Consider the following 25,911-nt stretch of genomic DNA (forward strand, 5'->3'; position numbering starts at 1 on the left):
CGGTCAGGCATCCTACCCAACCAGAGGTCGTAATTCGTTCTTCCATAGTCGCCCGGATTCCCGGTTCAGGTGTTTCCGACAAGCGCCCAGCCGCCAGTCGGCGCCGAAGCCAATCAGTATTCCACGGTGTTGTCCGGACTTGATGTTGTCCCCAGTGGCAAATACCATACCCTTCCCAGTAAGTTTTCAACAAAGAAGGGAGGGGGTGTTTTTTTAGCCTTACAGGACACATGGAGTTACCGTGGTATGCAGAAGCCGCAGGCTGTCATTGAAGGGTTGATCACTGACTGATGCATGGATTGTAAGGGTGTGGGTGGCCTGGCCTATCTGTCAGATGGGATTCAGCCGATCGATGGGGGTATGTGGAGATGCTCGATGGGCTAACCGATGAGATCGTCGGATCATTGAACCATGACGTTGAGAAACCGTTTCCTAATGCGTCGTATCATTCCTCTGATTTGGGACCACTTGCTGACCTTTGATATAAAGGTTTGGAAACTTCCATGTTCCTGAAGTTATTCCTCATTCTTTCACCACTCACCCACTGGTGCTTTTCTGGGGTTCTTCTTATCTATTGTCTTTTATGAATATCTCTTTATAGGGTATATCCTTCCCCACAGACCCACATACCTTGATTGTGGCAGATACCTATTATCTGAAGACGCCTGCTCCTCAGTCATGGCGTCAAACGACCCTTATAACAAGCCCTCAGATCCAAGCATAAACCCTGAAAAGCTTTCAGAAGAAAAGAAAGATAGCTTAGATCAGGAGGGTAAGAGCACGAGTCCTTCTCGCCAACCCGCGCCCTTCCATGCTGAACATGCCTCGCAGTCAGACCATGATAGCGAGGAGCATGGCAAGTTCCGCGGAGATGGAAAACGAGAGTTGACAGAGGACGACTGCTACGAGAAATTGGGATTTTGCTTCCCCTGGTACAAAAAGTGGGCTATCCTCACCGTTGTCTTCACGGTGCAGATGTCCATGAACTTCAACAGCAGTGTGTATCCAAATGCCGTTACACCACTTTCGGAGCACTTTCACGTTAGTGAGCAAGCTGCTCGAGTGGGGCAGATGATCTTCTTGGTTGCCTACGCCTTTGGATGTGAGTTGTGGGCGCCATGGAGTGAAGAGCTCGGCAGGTGGCCTATCATGCAGCTCAGTTTGTTTCTGGTGAATATTTGGCAGATCCCCTGTGCCCTAGCTCCCAACTTTGGAACTATTGTTGTCGGTCGCTTTCTCGGTGGCCTGAGCTCAGCGGGCGGTTCGGTCACCCTAGGCATGACTGCAGACATGTGGGAGCCAGATGACCAAGGCTTTGCTGTGGCCTATGTGGTGTTGTCCTCTGTCGGTGGTACCACAATCGGCCCTATATTTGGTGGAATGATTCAGCAGTGGCTGGACTGGGAATGGAACTTTTGGATCCAGCTTATCTTCGGCGGAGTTACTCAATTGATGCACTTCTTCCTGGTTTGCGAGACTAGATCGACCATTCTTATCGACCGAGAGGCAAAACGTCGTCGCAAGACTGGTGAAGATCCCAATGCCTACGGACCAAACGAGCTAAAGACTCCCCGATTTGACGCCAAGGATATTCTACGTATATGGGCCCGGCCTTTTGAAATGTTTTTAAGAGAACCTATCGTGCTCTTCCTCTCTCTGCTGTCTGGTTTCTCTGATGCCCTCATCTTCACGTGCATCGAATCTTTCAACCTTGTTTTCAAACAATGGGGATTCAATGCTCTTCAAATCGGACTCTGCTTTATCTCTATCGTCATCGGATATCTTGTCGCGTACGGCATCTTCCTCCCCGACATTTGGCGTCAGCGTAAGATTAGACAGAGCCATGGCAATGCAGCTCGACTACCTGAGCGCCGTCTCTTGTTACTTCTCTTTATTGCACCGTTGGAGACGATTGGGCTATTCGGCTTTGCCTGGACATCAATGGGTCCGGAGTATACCCACTGGATTGTGCCCTTGGTTTTTGTTTTCCTGATTGCCATTGCCAACTACGGGATCTACATGGCAACCATTGACTACATGGTTGCCGCATATGGGCCCTACTCCGCATCCGCCACTGGAGGCAACGGGTTTGCCCGTGATCTCCTCGCAGGGCTGTCTGCAATGTACGCGACCCCAATGTACAAGAACATCGGTGGCAAGTTCCATCTACAGTATGCCAGTACGGTCCTCGCCTGTCTCGCAGTTCTCGTGACGATTCCTATATATATTTTCTATTGGAAGGGACCTGAGATTCGTGCGAGCAGTAAGTTTGCCCAGACCCTGGAGGCAGACCGCGCACAGCACGCAGGCCGCCGGGCCAGTCATCTCGGCGCAGATGAGAAGCCTTACAGCGCCTGAAACCGGTTTGCTTTCTCGACTATGGATCTTTTTTTCCCTATGTCTCTATTGTATCGATATGATTCCCATTCTACATTGTTATTTAAAGCATTTTTTTAGCGGTGTTTAGATAAGACTTCTAGGGTGGAGTGGGTCTTGTCGGAGCGGCCGGTCAAACGACTGATGACTACAACATTATAGATACCCTATTATGATAGTATCCTTTAATACTCTCTGAGTATATTGTACATACTAAAGATTGCCTCTTGTATATTGAAACAGGCTTCATTTTGAACTCCTGAGCCGGTTCAATTCAGTTGCTTTATTAATTATAAATCTTACCCGTATTATATCCACACTACACTATATATCCTAAGGCACCTAGGGAGACCGACATGAACCCCTAAGAGCAACTGATTCAGTAAGACATATCTAATGGCCACTACGCTACTTGGATCATGTAAACCTGCGGCAAGCTGAGAGAAACAGAGTTGATAAATATTACTAGAGATGCTACAGTAGTTTCATTTTGGGAAAATCTGGGGCCGGCTTGGCAAAGCTTGGAGCTCCGTAGCTTCAAGTGTTTCGTAAATCCGCATGAAATTCCTTTGTACTATATATATGTTTTTATTCCGCAGTAACTATTCATTTGCAACAAGAATGAGATCACCGGCAAAGAAGAGATGATTTTACAACACTTATCGTTTGAGAACGGAAGCTTAGGCCGCACCTTTCCGTGCATGAGAGATGGTCCGCGCCTAGCCGTCGGGCGCGGAATGAGATCCGAAATACCGCAGTGCAGCTGCTTCAAGCTTGCTCCCTCAGGCAAGGGTGTACCAACCAATGTGGCGTCCCCGATTGGTGATGCAGTCATGCAAGCCCCTCTTCCGCCTGTGGATGTTATCCAACCAAGGGATGGCTCTGTTCCTCGGTCTGCGCCAGACTACGTGTTGAACTACGGTCGGAAATGTCCCGTGTCATGTACCAGTAACCCATGCGGAGGTCGAAGCTCAAAACTGGAAAGGCTTAGTATAAAACCTCAGTATTGAGTACCCCTTCAAGTGCAATGAGACTTTGTCTTTGACAACTGTCATCTACCCTCTTTTTTGTCATCTTTAAGATACCCTTGGCGTTCAAATGTCGATACAAACGATCGCAGTCGCCGCTATTGCGGTGACCTACTTTATCATCCGCTACTTGAACCGGACAGACGTTCCAAAGATAAAAGGCCTCCCAGAGATCCCCGGAGTCCCTCTTTTCGGAAACCTTCTACAGCTAGGTGATCAGCACGCCACAGTCGCCGGAAAATGGGCAAAAAAGTTCGGTCCGGTGTTCCAAGTTCGCATGGGAAACAAGGTGAGTCCTTTGACTTTCCGTAGCCGTCGTCAGGGGAGGGGGCGGAAATGTTAATATAGCCGGTTTTCCAGCGCGTGGTATTTGCCAACAGCTTTGACTCGGTACGACAACTCTGGATCAAGGACCAATCGGCGCTCATTTCCCGCCCGACTTTCCATACCTTCCATAGCGTTGTGTCCAGCTCGCAGGGATTTACCATCGGCACATCACCCTGGGATGAGTCCTGCAAGAGGCGCCGCAAGGCCGCCGCGACCGCGCTTAATCGTCCCGCCGTGCAGTCGTATATGCCGATTATTGATCTGGAGGCGACCGCGAGTATCAAGGAGCTTTTCAAGGATAGTCACAATGGAACCGTGGATGTGAATCCCACGGCCTACTTCCAACGGTTTGCGCTCAATACTAGTCTTACGCTGAACTACGGATTTCGCATATCGGGGAATGTGGACGATGGACTGCTTCGGGAGATTGTGGATGTTGAGCGCGGAGTATCGAACTTCCGCAGTACGAGCAATAACTGGCAAGATTATATTCCGTTGCTGCGGATCATACCCAAGATGAACCGTGAGGCTGAGGAATTCCGTGTTCGGCGAGATAAGTATTTGACGTATCTGTTGGATATTCTCAAGGATAGAATTGCGAAAGGAACGGACACGCCTTGCATTACAGGAAATATCCTGAAGGATCCGGAGGCGAAGCTTAATGATGGTAAGCGCATTACAGTCTTTGCTAATACGTGCATGCGGCTAACAAGGCGCACTGATAGCTGAGGTCAAATCGATTTGCTTGACGATGGTTTCTGCGGGCCTGGATACTGTGCCAGGTAACTTGATCATGGGCATCGCCTATCTGGCTTCCGAGGACGGTCAACGTATCCAGCAGAAGGCTTATGATGAGATCATGAAGATCTACCCAGATGGTGATGCATGGGAGAAGTGTCTCGTTGAGGAGAAGGTCCCGTATGTGTCCGCTTTGGTCAAGGAAACCCTTCGATTCTGGACCGTCATCCCGATCTGTCTGCCACGAGAGAGCACCAAGGATATCGAATACAATGGGGCGAAGATCCCAGCCGGAACCACATTTTTCATGGTAAGATTTCTTTCTCCCTCCTTTGAGCCTGCTTTGGAGTGAGTACTTATTTATCTGGACTGACAGAATGCCTGGGCCGCCGATTACGACGAGGACCACTTCAAGATGGCGGACAAATTCATTCCCGAACGGTACCTAGAACTGAATGAAGGCTCTGGTACCCCACACTACGGATATGGAGCCGGCTCGCGGATGTGTGCGGGGTCCCATCTTGCCAATCGTGAGCTGTACACGGCATTTATCCGACTGATCATCGCCTTCACGATGCATCCAGCACAGAACCAGGAGGATCGGCCTATCCTGAACGCGATCGAGTGCAACGCAATTCCAACAGCTCTGACCACAGAGCCAAAGCCTTTTAAGGTTGGTTTCAAGCCAAGAGATGCTGCGAAGCTACAGCAATGGATTGCGGAGAGCGATGAGCGGACTAAGGATCTTTAGCCCTTCGCCTTTATTAATTTCTTTTCACTTCAGTTTGTGCATTGCGCCAGCGGTGGGACTTGAATGCCTTTAGAATATGTATAACTAAACTATTTTTCTACAAGTTCCGCCCGGTTACCCGATACGGGTGCCGCCGCTTTTATGAGGGCAGCACGTGAGTGCTCACGGAGCACAACAGGCTGCTCCGGTCACTCCCGTATAGCACAGCACCAGCAAGCTGGTGAGTGATCGAGAGCAGTTTCCTGTTCCATACTGTACGTCACATGACTACAACAGGGCCTCTAAAGTGTGTATAGACTAAAGTTGACTGATCTATACATATCCCATTACTTTTATGAAAGCGTTATAAAGTCAAGGATTAAGTAAATTAATTTTACTACTACACACGATAACTATTTAAAGTATATTTCGCAGTCAGATTAGATGGAGATAAGAGTGTCTCAGATCGAATAGTGATTCGGCCTGACAACTATACAATAATACCCTGACGCAGGTGCATGGACAAATCGGCCTACGATGACCACCGATAAAGACTATCAGACCACCCAATGGTCAGGGTCTCAATGGGCATTCTGAAGCCTTAGGCATAAAAAAGCCTTCAGCTATAAATTAGCGAATCTTTAGTAGTATAGGAGGTCAAGAATCAGTCTCCTGTCTCAATAGTATCTCCTGCCTGTCTTTGATATTCCCACTTGCTTTAGCCTATGTATCCTTATCTAGTTGACAGGTCTTCTACCTAGGCTGACCGCTCGGACGGGAAAATCCCGAAATAATGACAAGTAGTGTAAAAATAGACTTGCTAAATTGAACCTCTTGGAACAGACCTGTGTAGTATAGAGCGGCAAGGCCTGGGGTGAATTTAACAGAGAATAAATACCACGCCGCTAATTATTATGAAAATCTGGTATACATATACTTACTCTTAATTTCTAGTCCCCTCCATCCGTAAACGCCAGCAATGTACGCCAGAACTCATTCTGTATAAGAATTTAGAATGAAAATACATTAGGAGTTGATACGTGCATCTGAAGCCCTTTCCCGGAAGTCCATTTGCACTTTTTTACCTCCACAGATATTGACGGGTATGATCGGCCTAGGCTTCTTCCTAGGACTCATAAATCTAACACATACGTCATATTTTCACGTACTTTGCTCTTTATTAGTCACATCGCTCATCAATTAGCTCGTCCTCGAGAATAGCATATCGTGCATATTTTTCAATTGGAGGCCGTAGGGGGTGCAGCGCAATAATCCAATATAACTCTGAGAAAAGTTGACGAAACCAGTTCTCATTCGCTTTCATCATATCAAAATTCCATGCACTGCATTTAATGCACAGGCCTCGAATGTTCAGTAAAGAATTCTCGACTTGACAGATTGGATAAACTCGACCTCTGAATGTACGAGTTTCCCAAGCAGTGCCGGCCTCGCGGCAGGTTATACCAGGAGCTGTTTTAAATGGCTCGTTAACAGAATGTAGTTGACCAGCTCCAATGCTACGGAACTCCAATACATGGGCTAGTCCATTGCCCAGTAAAACTGCCAGAAAGACCAGACCTGCTAGTTTCTGACTATGGGTTGAAGTCGAATTCTTCAAGAGTCGAATAATATTGTAGTCCAAGGTTATCAGATCTGACATCGCCTTGGGGCACAGAGTTGTCTCTGCAAATGGGGAAGAATTTAGGTGCGTACCAGGATCAAAGTCGATATCAGGAATGGCGTTTTTGATGCATCCAATCGTCTCATCCTTTGATAATTCTATTTCCACATCAGCACCAAGCCATATATCCGGGAGGCCTGAGTGTCGGCGCCGAATGAAAATGCCAAAAGATTCCCAGCGTTGAATTATGATTCGTGACATAAGGAGAAGCGCCGGTTGAATTAGTGTATAGGCATTGCGCGCGGCAGGGGTATCTCTTTCACGAAATATTGGAAATTTCGATCTCGGGAAAAGATTCTCGTTTTGTAGATTACAAAAGCTAGACGGGCAGCTTTCGTAATTCTCCATGACGAAGTCTTCATCAGCGAAGCCTCAGGGGCTGCCATCTGTATGCGTAGTAGCCATGGTGTGGGATTCTAAACTGTAACATTTAAGGTAGCAGCTTGCGCTTGCTTGTCCATATAAAGGTGCTGTGTACAGGAGTCCTGTAGGCAGAAATGGTAAGGGCCAACAGGACCGCGGTAAGTATCATTGTCCTGAAAGAGCGAAAGAGATTCCTATTACCTCAGCTCCCTCAGATGTGTAAGGTGATATTAGGAGCTGGTCCCAACACAGAAGGCGGCCTACTTAGAGGTCACATGTCGGAGTTGATAAGAGGGAAATGACCAATCTGAAGGGTTCGCTTGAGGAGGTGAAGAAAAGAAAGAGAAAAGAAAGAGAAAAGAAAGAGAAAGAGAAAGAGGGAGGGAAAGTGAGCGTCATTTATTTGTGCGCGGGTTTTTGTAGATCAAGGCATGCTGAAGTGGGTAAAAGCGGCCACCAGAGTGAAAACGCCCTTGCTAATCCCGAACAGGAAGCCAATTCTTCGTGCTGGGTAGGCGGTCGGTTGCAGAAGAGCCGCGGTTCAACAAGCTAAGATTTAGCGCAACCGAACCGTGGAATTGGATCAAATGCCGTAGATCGTCACCAGTCTAAGCCCTTCCAGGACATAGTGCAACCTCGGCTGCCGAAACCCCCCCGCATTAGCGACTTGTCCCAGCAACAAAAACAGCGATCATCTCTCCCCTTTCCTCACCGTTCTCGTCGGCATTAATCTCCTTCAAATGTCTGCCCCGATCGATGATCATGCAAGCCACACCGCGGGCCACGGGGACAATCATACCGTAGAGAACGACACAGACTCCCACGAGCCCCGTCCACCGCGGAAAAGACGGAAATATATTGCAAAGGCATGGTGGGTCACGTTCACTCCTCCCCGAGATTGAACATCTCTAGTTTCAACCTCTCACTGAGATGGCGAGTGGCAGCAATGAGTGCAAGCGGCGCAAAATCAAATGCAACGGGGAGTCACCATGCCAACGTTGCGGACGACAACGGATTAGCTGCGTGTATGCGGAAGGTCCACGACACGACACCCAGGGCAATGAACAGTGAGTTTTCCCTTAAATGGGCCGCCGGCGACAAGACTCACACTGACGGAAATGAACGGATTCGAGCAACTGTGCGAGCAAATGAGAGCTATGCAGGAGCAGATCACGGCTTTAACGGCGGCAGTTCATGCTCTGACTCAAGGTGCTACCGTTCCGAGCACGCTATCCCGACCGGACGAAAGTCATCAAGCTGTGTTCCCGCAGAGGCCGTTTCGGCGCGTGTCCTCGGCTAAAGAGTTGACGTTTCAGGGTCCCACCACTTCGGCGTTTAGTTTTGGTCTTGCGAAATCGAGTCTTCAGCGTCGTGGGATCGTGGAGCGGAATGATGGTGGTGAGGATGGGGATGGGGATGTGACTCAGGAGCCGTCGCCTATGCCGTCCCCTCCTTCGCTGACTCGAATGTTGAACCCGCGGCAGGGTGATGTGTTGTGGACTATCGGGAAGGATGAGGCTCTTCGATTGTGTAGAGTGTACGAGGAAGAGATGGGGATTATGTATCCTGTGTTGGATCTGCAGCAGCTTCTGAATCAGGTCAATATCCTTTACAGTCAGATACGAACGGAGGCCTGGACAGACGTTTCTGTACAGTCTCATGGTGGTGAGAAGGAGCTGGATAAGTATGATGTGGATATACTCCGGTTGGTCTTTGCATGCGCGTTGACGCTCGAAGCGAGTGGAAGCAGCGACTTGGCTATGAGGCTGTTTGAAAATGTCCAAGGAGTGGCAGATAATTGTGTTTGGGGGCCTCCTGACATTAGAGGTATTATATTCTTGACCTTGGTGGTAAGCTCTATTCCGGTATTCTGGCCTCTTGCATAGTCTAATCAGATTATGTAGTCGATCTTTTACTTTCAGATGGATGAGGAAACGCTTGCATGGCGGACAATCGGTATCGTGGAACGCATGTGTCTGGAGAAAGGTCTTCACCGACGGGAAACACTTCAGCAACCAGCTGTTCTAGCTGAAGGAAGAGAGCGCGTCTTACGATTGTTCTGGTCAATTTACGTTCTGGACATGCGTTGGAGCTTTGGAACTGGCATGCCATTCGCCTTAGAAGACAGTGATATTGATCCCTGGCTGCCGGAGCCAGAGGAGAAAACACCCTACTTGCGGGTAATGATCCGGTATAGTCGCATTGCGGCTAAAGTTTGGAAATTTATATCCGCTTTCAACAACACCAACGAGATCAAGAAGGATGAAATGAACTACCTGGATTGGCAGGTCCTGAGGTGGGCTGCCGCAATCCCTGAATCTCTGCGTCTTGACCAGCCATTTGAACAAACTCAACAGGAACCGCGGAGCATCCGTCGGCTGCGCTGCTTACTGTATCTTCGCGCTAATCAATTGCGGATGCTGATATATCGGCCAGTCCTGCACTCAGCAGCTCATATCGTACGCTATCCGGCAGAATCGCAGGTAGTCGTTGATCTCGCCAAGGACACTATCCAGTTCATCACCAAACTAAATGCAACGTCGGATATTTACCGGCTGCAGCAGGTCACGTTCAACTGGTTTCTCGTGTCAGCCCTTGCCGTTCTATTTCTCGCCGTAGCGCAGACACCCGCTCAATTCAGCAGCCACTGCAAAGAGGAATTCTACATGGCCGTGGAATTAGTGAAAGGCTTCTCGCCACGGTCATACGTATCTCGACGGCTGTGGAGGTCAATTAAGAGCCTCCGCAAACTGGGTCCACAACTGGGATTACAGACCCACCGACAAGGAGACGAGACAGATCAGAGTGCTCTCGAGCCACCAGATGGTAGCACGGCTGTCGAACCCCTGGAGCAAGTGCCGGCATCCAGTATACAGAGCCATACCACACCGGACGGGGTCCAAATGACGCGGGAACTAATGGAATGGTTCGAGGCGGTGGGCAACATCGAAGAGCAGATCATGTCAGTCGGAAACGGAGCGCAGACCTTTGACGAGCCGTGGCAATATGGAGCGCGCATGGGGAATGGGTATATGTTCGACTATGGGAGCGAGCTGTCCAGTGTGATGAGAGACTGCTTCTGATGGCAGTCCAAAAAGTTATAAATGGGGATCTGGATATTTCCTCATTCTCTACAATAGATTTCTGTATGAGGTAAATATAATTAGAGGGTTAAAAATAATTAATAGTGGACTAGGGTCTTCTCCACGCCGATTGAATAATTAACTATTTCTTCAGGCTTCTACTACCAACCTCGTACTTGACTGCGCAATTGGCAGCTAGCAACCACGCGTCGAACGTTATGGCAGTAAATTTCCCTATCCTTGCCAGAGGTCTGAAAGAAGATTAAAAATACGAATCTTAATGCCATGGGTGTCTTGCGGAAAGAATGGGACACTCGGTGGAACTGTCATCCGACTTTACCTCAGGCAGAGTATGTTGGCGTTTCTTAATGTCAACCAATGTGTCTTCAGATGGGCATCCATCGGATTCTAAGTCTATAACCAGTACATTTCATGATGGCCTATAGCTGGAATTAACTGGTGTACTAGAGTTATTACCTTCCTGGGGAACAATCTCAAACACGACTTCACCCTTATCAATTGTTGGCATGTCTGCCATAGCACAGCGCCACTGGGCCACGCAGTAGATAGAACGGTACTTATTGTCGGTAGTACTTCTTACGTAGCTGTTGGCCGGATTCCTGCATTGGTCCTTCTCTCCCACGCACAATAGTTTGGTTTGAAAGCGTTATGTATCCATTCTGACCGAAATCCCTCCGGCCACCAAGCGACCCGAGGTGCGCACAAGCACCTCGAGTTGGATGTATCGTGTTATTGATAACGACCTTTCTGTTCCCGGGGAACCTCGGCTTAGTAATGTCTATTTTGCGGACTAAAGGATCGCCTGTGGGTCGTGCCAGGCAATTGATGACACAGAGAAACAAAAGGTAACAGTAACAAGATAAGAGATCTTGCTACATATGATAAATCAACGAAGTAAAGGAAACCCAGATTGCCGTTGAGCTCCGGAGAATGAAAGAGACATTGAGTTTGATTCATAATGGTGGTATAGAGGGATTTTCTGATCTTCACCTGAGCTAGGTATCTTCGACGATCAGCTGGAGTGTTCCACCATAGCTTTGTTTGCTCTACCAGGATTATACCGACCGTGTTTTAACATAATACTTTCCATCTCTAGAATCTTGACTTCCCGCTATGAATGGCCTTCTCTATCTTCGCTTTGCGCGGTGAGAACTCGCCAGTACTGCATTTTACTAACTGGTGAATTACTAGAGGTATATACCCAAGGTAGCTCAACAGAGAGACGGAGAATAAAGGAAGTGAAACACTAGTGGGGTCAATTATATCGAGGCTTCCCCAATGATTCCAAGTCCTTGACGGTAAAATCCGTGATCAGCATATGGCCCGGTTCATGGGCAAACACAAGGCCTTCGATCCGGTCTCCTGCAGATTCAATTGCCATCTGTGGTGTCACACCACACGCCTGTCTTACAGTTAATAAAGCACCTAAGCAAAGGAGGAAGAAAGGAAAGACAATGGAAAGGAACTCACCCAGAAAACTGGAACTTCATCCTCCTCAAAATCCTGCCTCTCTCCGAAATCTGGGCTCTCAATATCTCTAATTCCCAGCCGCTCAAGCGCATCCCATCCCCAATCCACTGGCTCGCCATGTGTGGCCAAATAGGGCCTCGTGACAGCCCTAACCCTCTCTACATCTTCTGCCCGGTACGGTCGCATGGAAACAATGCAAGTCCCCCCTTTGAAGATCCCGGACGCTAACAATGGGATGCATGTTTTATACATTGAAACCATGGTACCCGTGATCTGGTGCTTAGGTTTCAACCCTGTTTCGGAAAGGGCGTCTTCGAAGGAAAACGAGCATCCTATTAAGAAGCCGACGTAGTCGTCTGTCCAGAGGTTAAGGAGGTCGGTCCTGCTCTCGAGGTATTTGCCATCTTTGTAGATGCGGTATTTCGGGCAATCGGTGCGGAGGTCAAAGTCTTTTTCTTGGATACATGTAGAAGGGTAGATGGTGTGCGGGTTACCCTTCGAGGTGAGGCCGAGTAAAGGGCAGGAAACAGGGTTGCGGAGACAGAGGTTATGGAAGTCCTCGGCGTATCGCGAGGGCAGAATTAAGAGGTTGGCTTGTAAGTATCCTGGGGCTAGGCCGGCGGTGTTGGTGACGTGATTTTGGCGGCTGAGGCTGCGGACTTGGTGGGCCGATTGCCCTTGGGGTGGTCGTGGGGAGGCCATGTCTACAATGCCCTTATTTTCTCTGTTTGTTATACTTATAAATTCTACGCTTAGGTTACATGGGCTTCCCCGCGGGATTATATTTGGTATAGTCCGGAATGACGGCGTAACTATCAATCAACAAGAGCCAAGCCCTAGGGAAAGCCAGCAACCCACTCAAACTTCCCCATATCCACCATCGGGGCCCACAAACCGATATCTGGGGGATTTATCAGTCCGGTTCACCCAATGACCGAATGCGATTAATAGGACAAACAAACTGATAAAGTCCACTCCACCACTTATCTGGGGCTATCGGCCCGAAGAGGCGCCTTCCACGAGCGGAGAAGCGGACCTTGGCCGAGTTTCTGTTACTCAAGTGATACCTTATTCTGATAACGGGACCATAGATTATGCCCGTTGAGGGGAAGATGCGCATCGGTTATCTCGATGGGTAATTGTGACGGAGATATCATCGGCATGGATTGTGGATTCTTTTTAACGCCAGATTCTCCCTCCCCCTGTCTGCTCTGGCTTAGTAGTTTTGGCGTGGGAGTCCAACTATAGTACCCTTTTTTTGTACACCTCCTACGACGAACCGGGGATTTGATAGATACAGGGTCGATTCATTTCGATGGCCTCAATGTCGATTGACCAGAAGGATATTCCATTGGAGAATAAAAATGATCGCAAGACCTCCGTGGAGGAATCGGGCCTCGGCGATGTCAACGATGTTGTGCTCGACCCAAAGAAGGAGAAGAAGCTCCTTATGAAGCTCGATATAGCTTTTGTGCCCATTATTATGTTGACTTACCTATCGTGCTTTTTGGATCGCACGAATATAGGTATGTTCTGACTCTCCAACTGGGAATGCGACGTGAATGAACTGACTCGCGACAGGTAATGTCAAAGTCGCTGGAATGCCCGAGGATATTGGCGCCTCCGAGACTCAGTTCTCCACCGCCGTGTCTATTTTCTATGTAACATATGTGCTTCTCGAATCACCTTGGGCTGTGTTGATGAAAAAGCTCACCCCTCGCAATATCCTTACTGGACTGTGCATCGTCTGGTCTCTCGCGACGATTTTTACGGGATTCGTGCAGAATGTCGCTGCGCTCTACGCCACAAGGTTGATTCTAGGTGCTTGTGAGGCGGGGCTTTTCCCTTGCCTAAACCTGTACCTGACAATGGTCTACCGACGAGAAGAGCAGGCGAAGCGCGTCTCCTATCTTTTCAGCTGTGCAGCTATCTCCGGTGCGGTCGGGGGCTTACTGGCCTATGCACTGCTGCATATGGATGGAATAGGAGGAAAGGCCGGATGGAGGTACTTACCTGCCCCTTCACACTTCTTTAGAAACAATACTAAAAAGAACCAATAGATGGGTCTACATCATCGAAGGCCTTTTCAGCATCCTCTGCGCTATCCTCATCTGGTTCGGTCTCCCCAATAACCCAGCAGAGTCCTACTTCCTCACGGCGGAAGAAAAATGGATGATGCGTGTCCGCAACGAACAACGCCGCAAATATATTGGCAGCGATAAGTTCAGCTGGGAAGAAATGTGGCTCGCATTGCGCGATCCCAAGCTGGCCTTCAGCGCCGTCACGCAATTCTGCCAAGATATTCTCCTCTACGGTTTCAGCACGTTCCTGCCGACCATCCTAAAGAGTCTCGGGTATAATTCGTTAATGAGTAACGTGTTGACCGTACCGGTTTATATCTGGGCTGCGATTGTATTTATTGCGGTGGCTTATTGTGCGGATCGGTTCTCGCGGTTTGCTTCCGTATGTTCTCACCTCTCTTCCATATTTCTTAAATTACAATATCGTGAAGTGACTGATATGCTAACATGCAAAATCAGTACATCCTCATTGCCAACATCTTCGGCATAATAGGCTACATCCTCCTCCTAGCCGTCTCCAGTGACCCTGTCAAATACTTCGCCACCTACCTCTGCGCCATCGCCTGCTACACCGGCGTCGGCCTAAACGTCGCCTGGCTTAACGTGAATGTCGCCCCCCAATACCGCCGAGCCCTCGAGATCGGCCTCCAACAGACCATCGGAAACTGCGCCGGCATCGTCGCAGGCCAAGTCTACCGCCAGTCCCCTTACGTCCTGGGCAATGCTTTCTCTCTGGGCTCACTCGTCGTAGCACAGGTTGTAGTCGCTGCACACGCGATGTATCTGAAGAAAGAGAATGCCGAGAAGGAGCGGATCATTGACGGGAAGGAGGATACGCGGCGAGTCAGGACGGGTGACGCGGATGTGGAGTTTAAGTATCACTACTAGTTACTTAGTTTTATTCTATTCGAGTTCCAATGGTTCAGGGGCAAGAATCCTAGATTGGTTATGTCATGGAAGCAACCTTTTCTTGGAATCTTCTTTTTTTAGGGTTACATTTATCCCATAACGTAGATATAGGAGGTTTTTATTGGTGGTTGCGTAGATGACGTCATGGCGTACGATTACTACAATCTTGGATTGGGAAAAAAGGTACCGGAGTGTATATTTAAATAAATCTATACAGTTCACTTGGTTCAGCCTTATGTATTATCTACTTGGGTTGAAAAATAGTTCTGTTTATTTTTAATTTTGTTAGAAACAATCTTGTGCGAAAGTTTTCAGTCAACGTTCCGTTTCAGCTTTATACTCCCTCCCTAAATAACCGACGAGCAAAACGAAGAATATGGGCTCTTGCTTCTCCCTCCTTGGTGGCGGGAATCGCCGTCACGGTGTGAACCCCGGCATGGGAATGGGAACAGGCGGATATCCGCCCTCACGAAGACACGAGTTCGGGCCTGGTCTTGGCGGCGGAGGCTTTGAGATGGGGCCTGGCGGATATGGTGGTGGGGGACATCATCACGGTGGCGGGGGACTTGGAATGGGGATGGGTGGAGGAGGGCTTGGTGGTCTTTTAGGAGGACAACAAAGCGGTCATCACGGAGGCGGGCTTGGTGGGCTTGCCGGAGGAAGCCATGGTAGGCATCATGGAGGAGGAGGACTTGGTGGCCTTATGGGAGGTGGCGGACACCACGGTGGAGGAGGTTTTGGAGGACATCACGGAGGGCACCACGGGGGTGCGTTTAGGAGACATCATGGGGGAGGAAGATGGTGAGTTGTTATCAATGGTGGAAGTAATGGTAAGTGACTTGAGGGAGCAGTTCGTTGAGGTTTTGCTGACGAAATTAGAGATTAGGATCCTTCATGGTTATACGGTATTTTACGATCTACGTTATGGGTTATGCGTGTGTCTTTGAGCCTCAGCGTTATGTATGTGGAATTAAAATAGATCTTCAGTTAATATGCCTTCTTGAGGCAAGTGACAATGTCTTCGCTCTTGATAAGGGTGTCCTCGTCCCCTAAATCTGTGTAAGTAGCATCCAGCTGCGCGACCGACTTCAATTGCTGTCAGAGCATCTTCAAAGCTCCTGTTGATCTGAGTGACTAGAGCGTCGCTGTTTAATCTGTTCACCATGCGATGGTCCTAATCCACCCTAGAATAGGGCAACGCAATACAAGGTCTGCGGTGTAAAAGTAGCAGGGTGATGGGATCGACACATTGATGTAGTTGGAAGATGGAGAAAAGCTGTGATTTGTATTGCCACGTGGTTGTTACCTAACGAAGGTAGTCAGTGAATGGAACCACTTTCTCGTTGAACTCACCAAAAGGTTTGTGGAAAGCATAGTATAAAGCTGATAGAAGTTGCACGTTAGAGTAATAATAATGCAGGCTTTGCTTTCCGAATACTGATATAGCGGTAGGGTTACGGTAAAACACGTGAGGATAATCCTACAAACATGTATACTTAGTCGTGACTCCTAGTGACTCCTAATTTCTTCTTCTACTCTCTGCATACACTACTCTACTTTCTCCCTCTCCTTCATTTAGTAATTTACACAAAGATTATTCCCAAGTACTGGAATACTAGAAACAAGGAAACCCTATGAACATGAGCTTTGCTAGGTTATCTGCGTAGAAGTGGTACTGCACGGTCAAATATTCATTTATCAAGTCCATAATATGCATAATAAAAGCCTCACTCCCGTTTGGCAGGGGAAGGAGGGTTGGCATCGAAAACTCGCGCAAGAGTGAGATGCCAATCCCACAATCTCACTTATTCAAGTTGCTGAGTGTAAAATCTGAACAATGATAACATGTTGGGTGTGGGCAGTGACAAGTGAATGTGTCGAAAGGCTATGGGATATAGATCCGAGTAGAAGCTCCTTCGCTACAAGAAGTCATAATGAGAACATTGACTGTCGTCCTGTTCTTACCGGAAAGCTTCTATAATTTCTCTTTCCAGGGCAGGACACATGATTCTTTATCCTTTTGTCGGCTCGAGATGGTTTCGTATGGCAACTTTATTAAGATTCAAGCTTACGGCCATGTACTTGCACCGAGTTCAAGCGATTCAGGCCGATTTAGTTTATTACAACAACCCAAGCCTACCAGAACCCATACTTTGCGTTACCCATAACTCAGGTACTTTGACTATATCTTATTGCGTACGGTAATATAGAATCTATCCAAGGATATGGTTTACTAATATAGCACTGAACTCCGATGTCCGGGTTAGCCCTGTATAAATGTCTGCATCCTGCATCATGTAAAATCTGTAAAGGACTATTCATCCCTCAAAATCCATCCTAGGTCTATATAGGGCCCGCCTCTTTTTCCATAGTTAAGCTATAAAAAAAACCTCTTAGTCCACACCATTTAGTCCACCAAGTTTCCGATATCCAGCCCTCCTTCACGCCTGACTAGCCTCCTTAGCAGACTCAGGATTACCTATAAACACCTCTCCTTGATTTAGCCATACATATATTGACTCTATCAGGTGAGACATACGCACCACCCTTTGGCACAGCCACCAACTGAAACTCCCACGCGAACGAAATCATCTTGTCCAGAGTACGGTCCCAGTCCTCCTCGCAGAATATATCATAGACTTCTTTCGTCTCATGTACGGTAATTCTGAATCGCAGAAAATACTTGTCCCTGCCGTAGCCCTTGTCTCGCAGTGTCTCTTGGATTGTGGTGTAGCGTAGATCTTTGATTAGGTCGAAGTCGCTCTCATTCAGCGCTTCTTCGGGGGTGTTCATTTTGATGGGGGTCTGGAGATAGTTTGGGTTAGTTAGGGGATGACTTGCTGTTTTTGGTAGAATTACCTATGGTTTGTGGTTTCGGCTTGCTTTTTGTGGGCTGGTTATAGTAATGACACTTGATAATGGGGTATATGGTTTGAGTACCAGGGTTGTGACTGTGGGGATTGCTAGCCAGTAAGTTCTGTTGTGTGAGTACTATGACAGGCTACGAGGGCTAGTCGAAAAGAAAGAGCAAGTTGCGGCAAAAAGGCAGGAAAGACCGTGATGGGATTGCAGTAGTAACGCCAGGAAAGGGCAAATATTCCCTGTACGTGATAAACAGTAACATTAAACGCAACACACATCGACTGAATTGGAAATTACCTTGGCTTCGTTACTTCAATATCACGCATCATCCGACAATCCCACCAGTTCCAATGAATTCTTCCACAGCCGAGTCTCATCCTCCGGCTTGTACGTGTGGCCTACAAACGTTCCCATATGATCCGGACTACCCTCGGGCCCACGAACTGCCTCCGCGCATTCAGCAAGGTACTTGCCGCCCTTGCCCTCCAGCTCTGTGCCGACCGCCGCCCAGACCGTTGTAGCAGCACCTTGCTCAAGGCTCTTCCACAGAGGCTTCCACTTTTCGTTGTGGATTATCATATGATGCATCTCTGCGCTAAGGTAGGCCCCCAGATTGGTACCAACAACACCGGGATGGACACTATGCGCATGAAGCCCGCGTGAGCCGTACCGACTCTCAATCTCATTCGCCATGTAGACCATGGCAGTCTTCGACTGTGCATATGCCTTCCAGGGATCATACTCGCTCTTCTGGAAGCTATAATTATCCGACGCGGGGATACCATGGTGTCTATGTTCGTCCGAGGCCACATTCACGACCCTCGACTGAAACTCCGGAGTGCTGGCCGCCAGCAGCGCAGGTTTGAGTAGGTTGAAGAGCAAGAAGTGAGACAGGTAGTTTGTTACAAACTGCAGTTCATGGCCCTCCATTGAGAGGTAGAGTTCCGGCGGGGCCAAGATCCCGGCGTTGTTGATGAGGAGGCTCACTTTGTTGGTTTTGGAGAGGATAGTCTTTGCCGCGGTGCGGACACTCTCCAGGGAGGAGTTGTCCATTTCGACGAACTCCATCTGCTCAGGCTTGAATATGTCGGCTAGGACTGTTTTCGCCTTGTCTAGATTTCTCGCGGTCAGGTAGAGAGTTGCGCCTGTTGCTGCGGCGGCGCGGACCGTTTCGGTGCCGATGCCGGATGAGACGCCGGTGATTACGGCTGCTTTGCCCTTGAGCTTGCCTTCCATTTCGGCGTCTTTGACAATTTGGAGGGCAGTTGGGCGGGCGTCGCCGGCACCCTGGGGGTTGGCGTGGGCTTCCCCGTAGCGAGACATTGGGGTTAGGGTTGGTTGGTAAGAGTGGTTAGCTGTTATGCGAAAGAGACAGTGACTCTGAAGGGGTTGTTGACGTTGAGTATTCTCCGGCTGGACAAACCCCCCTTTTATACCCAAAGTTGTTTACCACAGGAGCTAAGGCGCAGTGACAGAGCCGCAACGGTGTGCTTTCTGGTTCAATATGTGTTGGGTTTCCTGCTTTTATAATTGGCCCCATTCATCTGGGGTATGTTGGAAAATAGTGGGGGATTGCCGGGATTGCCAACAGAATGTAGCTTAGCGTAGGTGGTTGGCGTGCAGATTAGTTGATCTGGCCTGCTCTGTAAGAGCTTTAGCTCCAGTGGGAGCCAAGTTCCTAAGGTAGGAGGGGTTTAAGGTAGACAAAGGAAGACGGAGATAGATCTTAACGTTGAAAGTTCGGATTTAGGAGATAATTTAGATGATTTAGATCCTCAGTTGTGTTACTATTTATGCCAAATGAGCACAACTCTTGAGTATATAGTGCTAGCTAGTATCATACTAGGGCTGTGAAGTGAAGGAAGGCCATCAGCCACTATTCCACAAATGATAAAAGAAAAGAAGCCGTTCCATTCACCACTTTCGAATATGGAGTCAGGACCTCATGCTCGAAAAAGAGAATCAGACCGATGCCTACGTCAGCTCAGGACTGTCTGGCCTAGACAGTGATCATCATCTACTTTCCGTCCAGAGTCACACTTGGAAGCTTGAGGCAACAGAAATACAATTCCGATTTATTTCCCTTTCCCAGGAAGCGGGATAACCTGATCGCCTGGGAGGTGTGTTATGATCATGCGGAGTTCGTTGGGACTTGCTTCGAGATACGATCGATGAAAACATCTTCGCTTCACCGTTACTTAAATCCACTAACCTTCGAAGAAGGGGTCAATACTGTGGGAGTCAGTCATTCATACAGTTGGGAAGAGATACCGCAATGCCTACGAAAGTGGACTTGGGTTATAGGGGGATGTGAGAAGTTGATCGAGTCTACTAATGGGCGGAGGACGATCAGAGGGGGGTGGAGGTCCCTTGCGGGTCTCTGTGCGACAGTGGTCAATCGTAGACAACACGTTCATAAGACATCAATTATACATGGAAGAGAAAGACATGGGGCCATGACAACACATTCAAACAATCCACTTTGCATGAGGACAGGCGCCCATACTTTCAATTAGGGCATCAACTCTTTCTGTGATCCAGCCGGAAGAGACTCCATCCTTCTGAGTTCCCCACACAGCCACATTGGAGGTCCAACACCTCCCATCTGCATAGCTAAACTGTACACATTTAGTATCACTATAGCAGAGCACCCGGCACTCCACCAAGCTGATACTCGATTTACCCGGCGCCTCACCAAGCCGATTATTCCAATTGGTCACCGTCCCACCCAACTTCGGCCGCACAATATGCCGAAAAACATCCCGATACACAATCATCTCTTTATTCCCATCCCGGGCCCAAGCCCGCTCAAACTCCCAAAGCTCGCGAATCTGCTCGGGCTGCAGATGGTGATATGCAATCGGCGCATAACACCAGGGTTTCTTCAGATACCCCTCGGAGAAAAAGTCAATATCCGCCGGCTGTCCCGAATTTAGCACGGGCCACGACCAGAGCATTCCTACGTGCGCATCCGCCAATAGCTTCCCCAAAACGCAATCCCCGGCCCAATGCTCTCCCGTGTAGCGATCCCACGCTTTCACATCCCGCTCCCTCAACGTAACCGCGGCCCGCATTGCCGGCGCCGAAAGCACAAACCCCGACCCTCCATGCGCAAAGACCACGTCGGCGATCTGCATCTGATTCCCCAGATAATGCGGCTCTTGGTACTCCAGCTTCTCCAACCAGGCAATCAAATTCGGCCAGAAGAAATACGTATCAGCCTCCATGAAGACGTACCAGTTCGCGTTGTCGTGCGCTTTTAACGTCTCCTCGATCATGGGAAGGAACTTCCACTTATCCAGTTTCCAGCCTGGGTTGTTGGGTTTTCCGATGGCGGAGTTGACGTCCGGGTTCAGGTCGGCGGTTGTAAGGGCTTTTCTGCCATTTTGCTGGACGCGATTGTAGATGTCGAAGTCGGGGTTGGTTTGCTTGATGTCGTCGGAGACGCTGCGGAGGACATCGTGGACCTGGACGCCGTTGATCTTTTCGTCGTAGTCGGACCAGATGATGTAGTTTGGGATGCAGCGGAGAGTGGTTTCGAGGTGAATGGGGACTTTCTCGCGCGCCTCGGTCACGCCCGTTTTGAGGACAACTAGGATGTCCTTGAGGGCTGGGAGATCTGGACAATTGGAGGGGCCATTGGAGTGGTGGGTGATCGGACGCGGAATTGGCGTATGGTGGCGACAGGTGTAGAGGAAGAGGAGGACGAGGAGGCCCAGGATTGGGCCGATCCAGGTCAATCGTCCGGGGGGGCGACGTGCAGGACGGAAGGCTGTCATGGAGTGCAATTGGGCCGAAGACCGCGGCAGCAGCAGCGGGAGGCCATGTTGCTACTTAAGAAGGACTGGTGACAAATTAACAGCATATTATTTTTGGTTTGGGTGTGTGCGGACAAGGGACCCCTGAGAGGACTTGGGGCTGACGTGGACTTGAGAGTTGATTGATGGAAGTTCGTGGTTGGAGGTGTCAAGTTATTGGATGACAGCCTTTCAATGGCCCGCGGTGGGGTCACTGGACCTTTCTTTCTGCCTCTCTGGCACGGACACTGGTCCGGACCGTCTCTTCCTTCCATGGCAGTATCTACTAGGCACTCATATTTGATTTCTTTTCGAGGTCTCTCTACCCCTTACTCTTTTCGAACGGACTTCTGGATTTAATCTCAAATCGCTGTATTTTCTGTTCTAAACTGTTCAGGTCCAATTCAAACTAACCGGATAAGCCTGAGTGGCTGAGACATGAGTCAAGAGGCTATGCGGCGCATGACTCAACATTATCTCACGATGTTCGAGCAATTTAAGCCAAAATTAACTATAGGTCTACAATGACAGTATTCCACAATGCAGGTTATAAATCTCCCCCTAGCTCCCTCACTGTGGGGAAATAGCGCAGAAAGGGAGAAAAAAAGAAGAAAAAGGAGAAGGACAACCAATACACATCAGCGTGGATCAATCACGCAATTGGGGATCATCAGCCATGGCGATCGATATCTCCGAGCCTCAACTCATCCAGCGCAACCCCTTCGCTCGAGATCCAGCTACCCGACTACGCGCCAGATCAAAGCCAAAGGGTGTCAAGCAAGCCAGACTCAAGCATCGCACCATAATCGAGGCCCAAGCGGCGGCGGAAGAGGGGGCGCGGATGAAGGCGATAGCCGAGCAGAAAACTGAGTCTGATCTCTTAGATAGGTGCATATCTCTGATTTTGGACTGAAGGAGACCGAGTCTAACGAAAGAAGATTCTTTGCCCTCCCTTCAGAGGTGCGCAACCATGTCTACCGTCTTCTCTTAGTACAACCATGCAAATTCAACTTCACCCACAGCTTCTGGTGCAAGCCATTATATTATGAGTTCCCCGGTCCGGCAAATGAAGACTCTCGCCACCTGGTTCATGGTTGCGCCGACTGTCGATGGTACATCTGGGGCTCGAAACTACCCGTGTTTGTATCTCCCGCACGCAGTCAATGGGCACCACCGATGACGAATGAGCTCATGTGCGATAACTGCTACTCGGATAATGTCCGGTCGAAACGAGAGCCACATCCGCCTTTGCGGGTCCTCAAGTGTCTCTGCGCGCGTCGGGAGAATCTTCACGTATTCCTCATCAACAAGAAGTTCTATAAAGAGGCATCACATGTATTCTGGACGGAGAATTGCTTTGCTTTCGAAACCCCGACTGTTCTTATAAACTTTCTATCGTGTATCCGGCCGCAAACGCGATCGTTAATAACGAAAATATCACTTATGCTTGATCACGATAAGGTGGACGTGAAACTCGATCTCGATCGGAAACATGTGCAGCAATGTTGGAGACTATTGAGATTATGTGATGGCTTAACGGAGCTGGAGCTAGATCAGTTCTTCCTGTCGAACTTGCATTGGGTTCTAGGAATAAAGAATATCACTCCGAAGACGCGAATGACATTTTCAAGGACGCCGAAGCAGGCGGAGATCCAGTACCTAATGACGTACGATCGGCGGATTTGGATAGATATCTCGAGACGACAGCCGGTATGTAACACATTGACAGATACGCTTGCCCTTAGTATGGTTAGACAGACGCCGATGAGAGGAAAGGCAACGCGGGCACTGTTTGAAAGGCATCAACGCACAAAGAATGGAGATGTAAATGATATAGATTAAACGTTTGCATACATATGAATGCTGGGGCTCTAGAGCTCTGCTACCGGATAGACTATATCCAGGAATCCCCTTATACTAGCCCAGACTTCCATATTCAAATGAGTAATCTTACAGGGACAGATACTTATATCTCGCGAAACTATTTATTCTACCCCATATCGGCGCAATCGGTCACTTAGAATAATCTTGGCGCAGAGGTCTGCCATTGGCCCATTCATCTCGCTTTTCCTCTCTGAAGCGAGTACCATACGTGTAAAGTATGTAGCCTGGCGCACTCTCATCTTGAAAGGCATCTTCATCGATATCGTGGCCCCAGTCTTCGCTTCCCAAAGCGAATGATTGCCGAAAGGCGGATGAGGTTCAAAGTCAAGGGTCGCATCCTCATCTAGGGTCGGAATTTTGGGCATAACAAACAGATTAACAAACCCAACCCTGCATTCATTTGACCACTCCAAATATGAATTTCCCTCTCGATGATCCGGGGGGTGCGGGCTTGCCAAAATTGATTGAGACTGCTCCGGTCGATTGTCAAGCAAAACCGAAAGCGCAGAGCATCCGTCCCCCAGACATTATACTTTTTTGTAAACTGAGTATGCAGTTGACAAATCCTAGTATTCAACGCGCCTCCAGCTATGGATTCTGGATGATCACATTTCGATATCCATCCCAGAGAAACTGCATCACGACGGTAGATTTGTACCTCGAGGATCCCCGGCCTATTAGAAAATACCACATGTAACGATCTAAAATAGACATGGCACGCTCCCACTCTCCATCCGTTGTATCACAGTAAGTTGTTCGATAGGTAACAAATCCCAGGGCCCTTCATTGTCGGTCCCGATTCGCTCGGTGATGAAGTCTTGTCGCGCCCAGCCCCACCCAGGGAGAGAGAGTCTAGAAGCGAGACTCTCTGGTTATTGTTCAGTTCTTCTCTATCCGGGTGTTGAAATTTTACCATGGATGAACTCCATGGCTCGGACCAGGATTCGTTGGAACAGGAAAGATGCCCTTGGTTCTCCTGTAGCAGAGCTAGGTAGGGCCGACTGTTCTGCCATGGCTTTTTGAGTTTTCTCTTTGCTAATACCTGGTTTATGAAAAGAAAATGGCGCCGACAAGCTCCTCAAATATTAGGAAGTGTTGAGAAATGACTCTTAGGTAACTAGCCCTAATCAGGTGCCCGCTAGAAAGACCCATGCTAGCGTTTGGGATGTTCTTCGCATGCTTCATTTGGTAAGGCACCTCTATAGATGAAAAATTGCACTTCCGACTTCGTAGCCAAGGTTAGTTTGTCTTAGTTTAAGAGAAATCATTGTTCCATTCATCCAATCTTCCGTAGCGGGCCGCCCGCCAGCTCGTCTTTCCTATTTCAGCGCCCCCTGCCCTGTGCTAGTGTAGTTCTCGGTTGTCAAGGCACCGCTCATGCTTCAACTATATGAGACATGGCGAGTAAACATCATATTAAGCGAAACACTCTCGTCATCAGCTCTACTATACACGCATATTCTACATTCAGATCGCTAGTACTACACTTCAACTCTACTGCGTAACCAGCACGCCCCGGTACCTCATCCTCCCATCTTCCAATGTCTTCAAGCAATCCTCGATGCCGTCTTTCGTCAACGGATAAGACATATTGACCGGCTTGATACCGTGGAAGGCCGCGAAGTCCAACATATCCCTATGAATCTGCCTCGCCGAGACAATAGAGCTCTGAACCTTGAAACCATTGTCCAGAAGCGCCATATACGGGAACTTGAAATCCCCCCAGGCCCACCGTCAATGGCGAGGTCGTAGCCCCCGGATTCAGAAGGTTGATGTACAGATTCCAATTGGGCTGACTGCTAGTCGTCACAATAAGGTTATCCAGCTTCTGTGGGACCTTCAATTCCTTGACGCCCTTGGTGGCATAGAATCCCGTTGCTCCCAATTTCTTCGCCTCATCCTTCTTGGTATCGCTTCCGGAGAACACAACAACCTGACAGCCCATCTTCACCGCGAACTGGATAGCCAAATGACCCAGTCCTCCAACTCCAATAATACCCACTCGAGCAGTCGGCTTAACCTGCGCAACGTGCAGTGCATTGAGAACCACCGCACATCAGTGGCGCCGAGTCTTCATCCATAATCGCATCGGGAACTTTGAAAAGGAACAACTCGGGCCAGACGGCATGCGATGCAAACGAGCCCTATTCTAGATCGGCAGATGCGTACATCTTTCGCTCGGGACAGAATGTCTCCCATCTGGTTAGACACATGGCACATCTTCCGCAGCAATCGTGTTCATAGCCCCAGCCTACTCGATCTCCTTTTTTTAGATCTTGTACTTAGGGTCCGGTCTCTCCGACCACTCCGGCGCCTCCGTGGCCCAATGCCATGTCGGTGAGGCGGTAGTGAACGACTGTGAAGCAGACGCCGGAGTGGGTGACGCGCACTAGAACTTGGTCTTTCTTGAGGGCATCACGGTGCGTGGTTTACTTTTTATAGACCCGTCTTTGGATCCTTTGTAAACGGTGTAGTCGTAGCCCATTTTAACGGGTGTTTGGTTTCTTTTCGATAAGTAATTATCTATAAAATTTCCGATCAAAATATATAGTTTGTTTCAG

At 48.8% G+C, this 25,911-nt stretch overlaps 11 protein-coding genes across 11 annotated transcripts; 6 read left to right on the plus strand and 5 right to left on the minus strand.

Moving 5' to 3' along the window:
• Nucleotides 1–168: 168 nt before the first annotated feature.
• Nucleotides 169–2,525, plus strand: BDW43DRAFT_276658 (putative MFS multidrug transporter). The gene has a single exon (XM_032041973.1). The coding sequence runs from the start codon at nucleotides 679–681 to the stop codon at nucleotides 2,356–2,358; it is 1,680 nt and encodes a 559-aa protein (XP_031900025.1). The 5' UTR covers nucleotides 169–678; the 3' UTR covers nucleotides 2,359–2,525.
• Nucleotides 2,526–3,230: 705 nt separating this feature from the next.
• On the plus strand, nucleotides 3,231–5,731 carry BDW43DRAFT_276664 (cytochrome P450). The gene is made up of 4 exons (XM_032041974.1): nucleotides 3,231–3,693; nucleotides 3,765–4,398; nucleotides 4,457–4,779; nucleotides 4,846–5,731. The coding sequence occupies exons 1-4, from the start codon at nucleotides 3,475–3,477 to the stop codon at nucleotides 5,218–5,220; spliced, it is 1,551 nt and encodes a 516-aa protein (XP_031900026.1). The 5' UTR covers nucleotides 3,231–3,474; the 3' UTR covers nucleotides 5,221–5,731.
• A 648-nt stretch (nucleotides 5,732–6,379) lies between these two features.
• Nucleotides 6,380–7,228, minus strand: BDW43DRAFT_311264 (uncharacterized protein; the record flags this gene model as incomplete). The annotated part of the gene is made up of 1 exon (XM_032047153.1): nucleotides 6,380–7,228. One exon carries the CDS (start codon nucleotides 7,226–7,228, stop codon nucleotides 6,380–6,382), a length of 849 nt encoding a protein of 282 aa, XP_031900027.1.
• A 677-nt stretch (nucleotides 7,229–7,905) lies between these two features.
• Nucleotides 7,906–10,436, plus strand: BDW43DRAFT_276667 (putative C6 transcription factor). Its single transcript, XM_032041975.1, has 4 exons — nucleotides 7,906–8,114; nucleotides 8,188–8,310; nucleotides 8,370–9,093; nucleotides 9,148–10,436. The coding sequence occupies exons 1-4, from the start codon at nucleotides 7,984–7,986 to the stop codon at nucleotides 10,324–10,326; spliced, it is 2,157 nt and encodes a 718-aa protein (XP_031900028.1). The 5' UTR covers nucleotides 7,906–7,983; the 3' UTR covers nucleotides 10,327–10,436.
• Nucleotides 10,437–11,484: 1,048 nt separating this feature from the next.
• BDW43DRAFT_89751 (DUF1445 domain protein) lies at nucleotides 11,485–12,624 on the minus strand. The gene is made up of 2 exons (XM_032050670.1): nucleotides 11,818–12,624; nucleotides 11,485–11,749 (listed from the first exon to the last, which is right to left on the minus strand). Exons 1-2 carry the CDS (start codon nucleotides 12,517–12,519, stop codon nucleotides 11,603–11,605), a joined length of 849 nt encoding a protein of 282 aa, XP_031900029.1. The 5' UTR covers nucleotides 12,520–12,624; the 3' UTR covers nucleotides 11,485–11,602.
• A 411-nt stretch (nucleotides 12,625–13,035) lies between these two features.
• On the plus strand, nucleotides 13,036–14,869 carry BDW43DRAFT_89774 (allantoate permease family MFS transporter). Its single transcript, XM_032050671.1, has 4 exons — nucleotides 13,036–13,343; nucleotides 13,399–13,822; nucleotides 13,878–14,280; nucleotides 14,358–14,869. Exons 1-4 carry the CDS (start codon nucleotides 13,133–13,135, stop codon nucleotides 14,784–14,786), a joined length of 1,467 nt encoding a protein of 488 aa, XP_031900030.1. The 5' UTR covers nucleotides 13,036–13,132; the 3' UTR covers nucleotides 14,787–14,869.
• Nucleotides 14,870–15,484: 615 nt separating this feature from the next.
• Nucleotides 15,485–15,860, plus strand: BDW43DRAFT_311268 (uncharacterized protein; the record flags this gene model as incomplete). The annotated part of the gene is made up of 2 exons (XM_032047154.1): nucleotides 15,485–15,637; nucleotides 15,687–15,860. The coding sequence occupies 2 exons, from the start codon at nucleotides 15,485–15,487 to the stop codon at nucleotides 15,858–15,860; spliced, it is 327 nt and encodes a 108-aa protein (XP_031900031.1).
• A 2,099-nt stretch (nucleotides 15,861–17,959) lies between these two features.
• BDW43DRAFT_319741 (uncharacterized protein) lies at nucleotides 17,960–19,144 on the minus strand. Its single transcript, XM_032048966.1, has one exon. The coding sequence runs from the start codon at nucleotides 18,990–18,992 to the stop codon at nucleotides 17,988–17,990; it is 1,005 nt and encodes a 334-aa protein (XP_031900032.1). The 5' UTR covers nucleotides 18,993–19,144; the 3' UTR covers nucleotides 17,960–17,987.
• Nucleotides 19,145–19,850: 706 nt separating this feature from the next.
• BDW43DRAFT_276676 (glycosyltransferase family 31 protein) lies at nucleotides 19,851–21,640 on the minus strand. Its single transcript, XM_032041976.1, has one exon. It carries the CDS (start codon nucleotides 21,446–21,448, stop codon nucleotides 20,138–20,140), a length of 1,311 nt encoding a protein of 436 aa, XP_031900033.1. The 5' UTR covers nucleotides 21,449–21,640; the 3' UTR covers nucleotides 19,851–20,137.
• Nucleotides 21,641–21,697: 57 nt separating this feature from the next.
• On the plus strand, nucleotides 21,698–23,537 carry BDW43DRAFT_89807 (uncharacterized protein). Its single transcript, XM_032050672.1, has 2 exons — nucleotides 21,698–22,354; nucleotides 22,405–23,537. The coding sequence occupies exons 1-2, from the start codon at nucleotides 22,143–22,145 to the stop codon at nucleotides 23,306–23,308; spliced, it is 1,116 nt and encodes a 371-aa protein (XP_031900034.1). The 5' UTR covers nucleotides 21,698–22,142; the 3' UTR covers nucleotides 23,309–23,537.
• Nucleotides 23,538–24,844: 1,307 nt separating this feature from the next.
• BDW43DRAFT_300390 (uncharacterized protein) lies at nucleotides 24,845–25,835 on the minus strand (the record flags this gene model as incomplete). The annotated part of the gene is made up of 5 exons (XM_032044884.1): nucleotides 24,845–25,024; nucleotides 25,083–25,351; nucleotides 25,398–25,494; nucleotides 25,654–25,751; nucleotides 25,784–25,835. The coding sequence occupies 5 exons, from the start codon at nucleotides 25,833–25,835 to the stop codon at nucleotides 24,845–24,847; spliced, it is 696 nt and encodes a 231-aa protein (XP_031900035.1).
• Between the last annotated feature and the right edge of the window lie 76 nt (nucleotides 25,836–25,911).

This window comes from Aspergillus alliaceus (genome assembly GCF_009176365.1).
Source record: "Aspergillus alliaceus strain CBS 536.65 unplaced genomic scaffold BDW43scaffold_23, whole genome shotgun sequence".
Taxonomy (NCBI): Eukaryota; Fungi; Ascomycota; class Eurotiomycetes; order Eurotiales; family Aspergillaceae; genus Aspergillus; species Aspergillus alliaceus.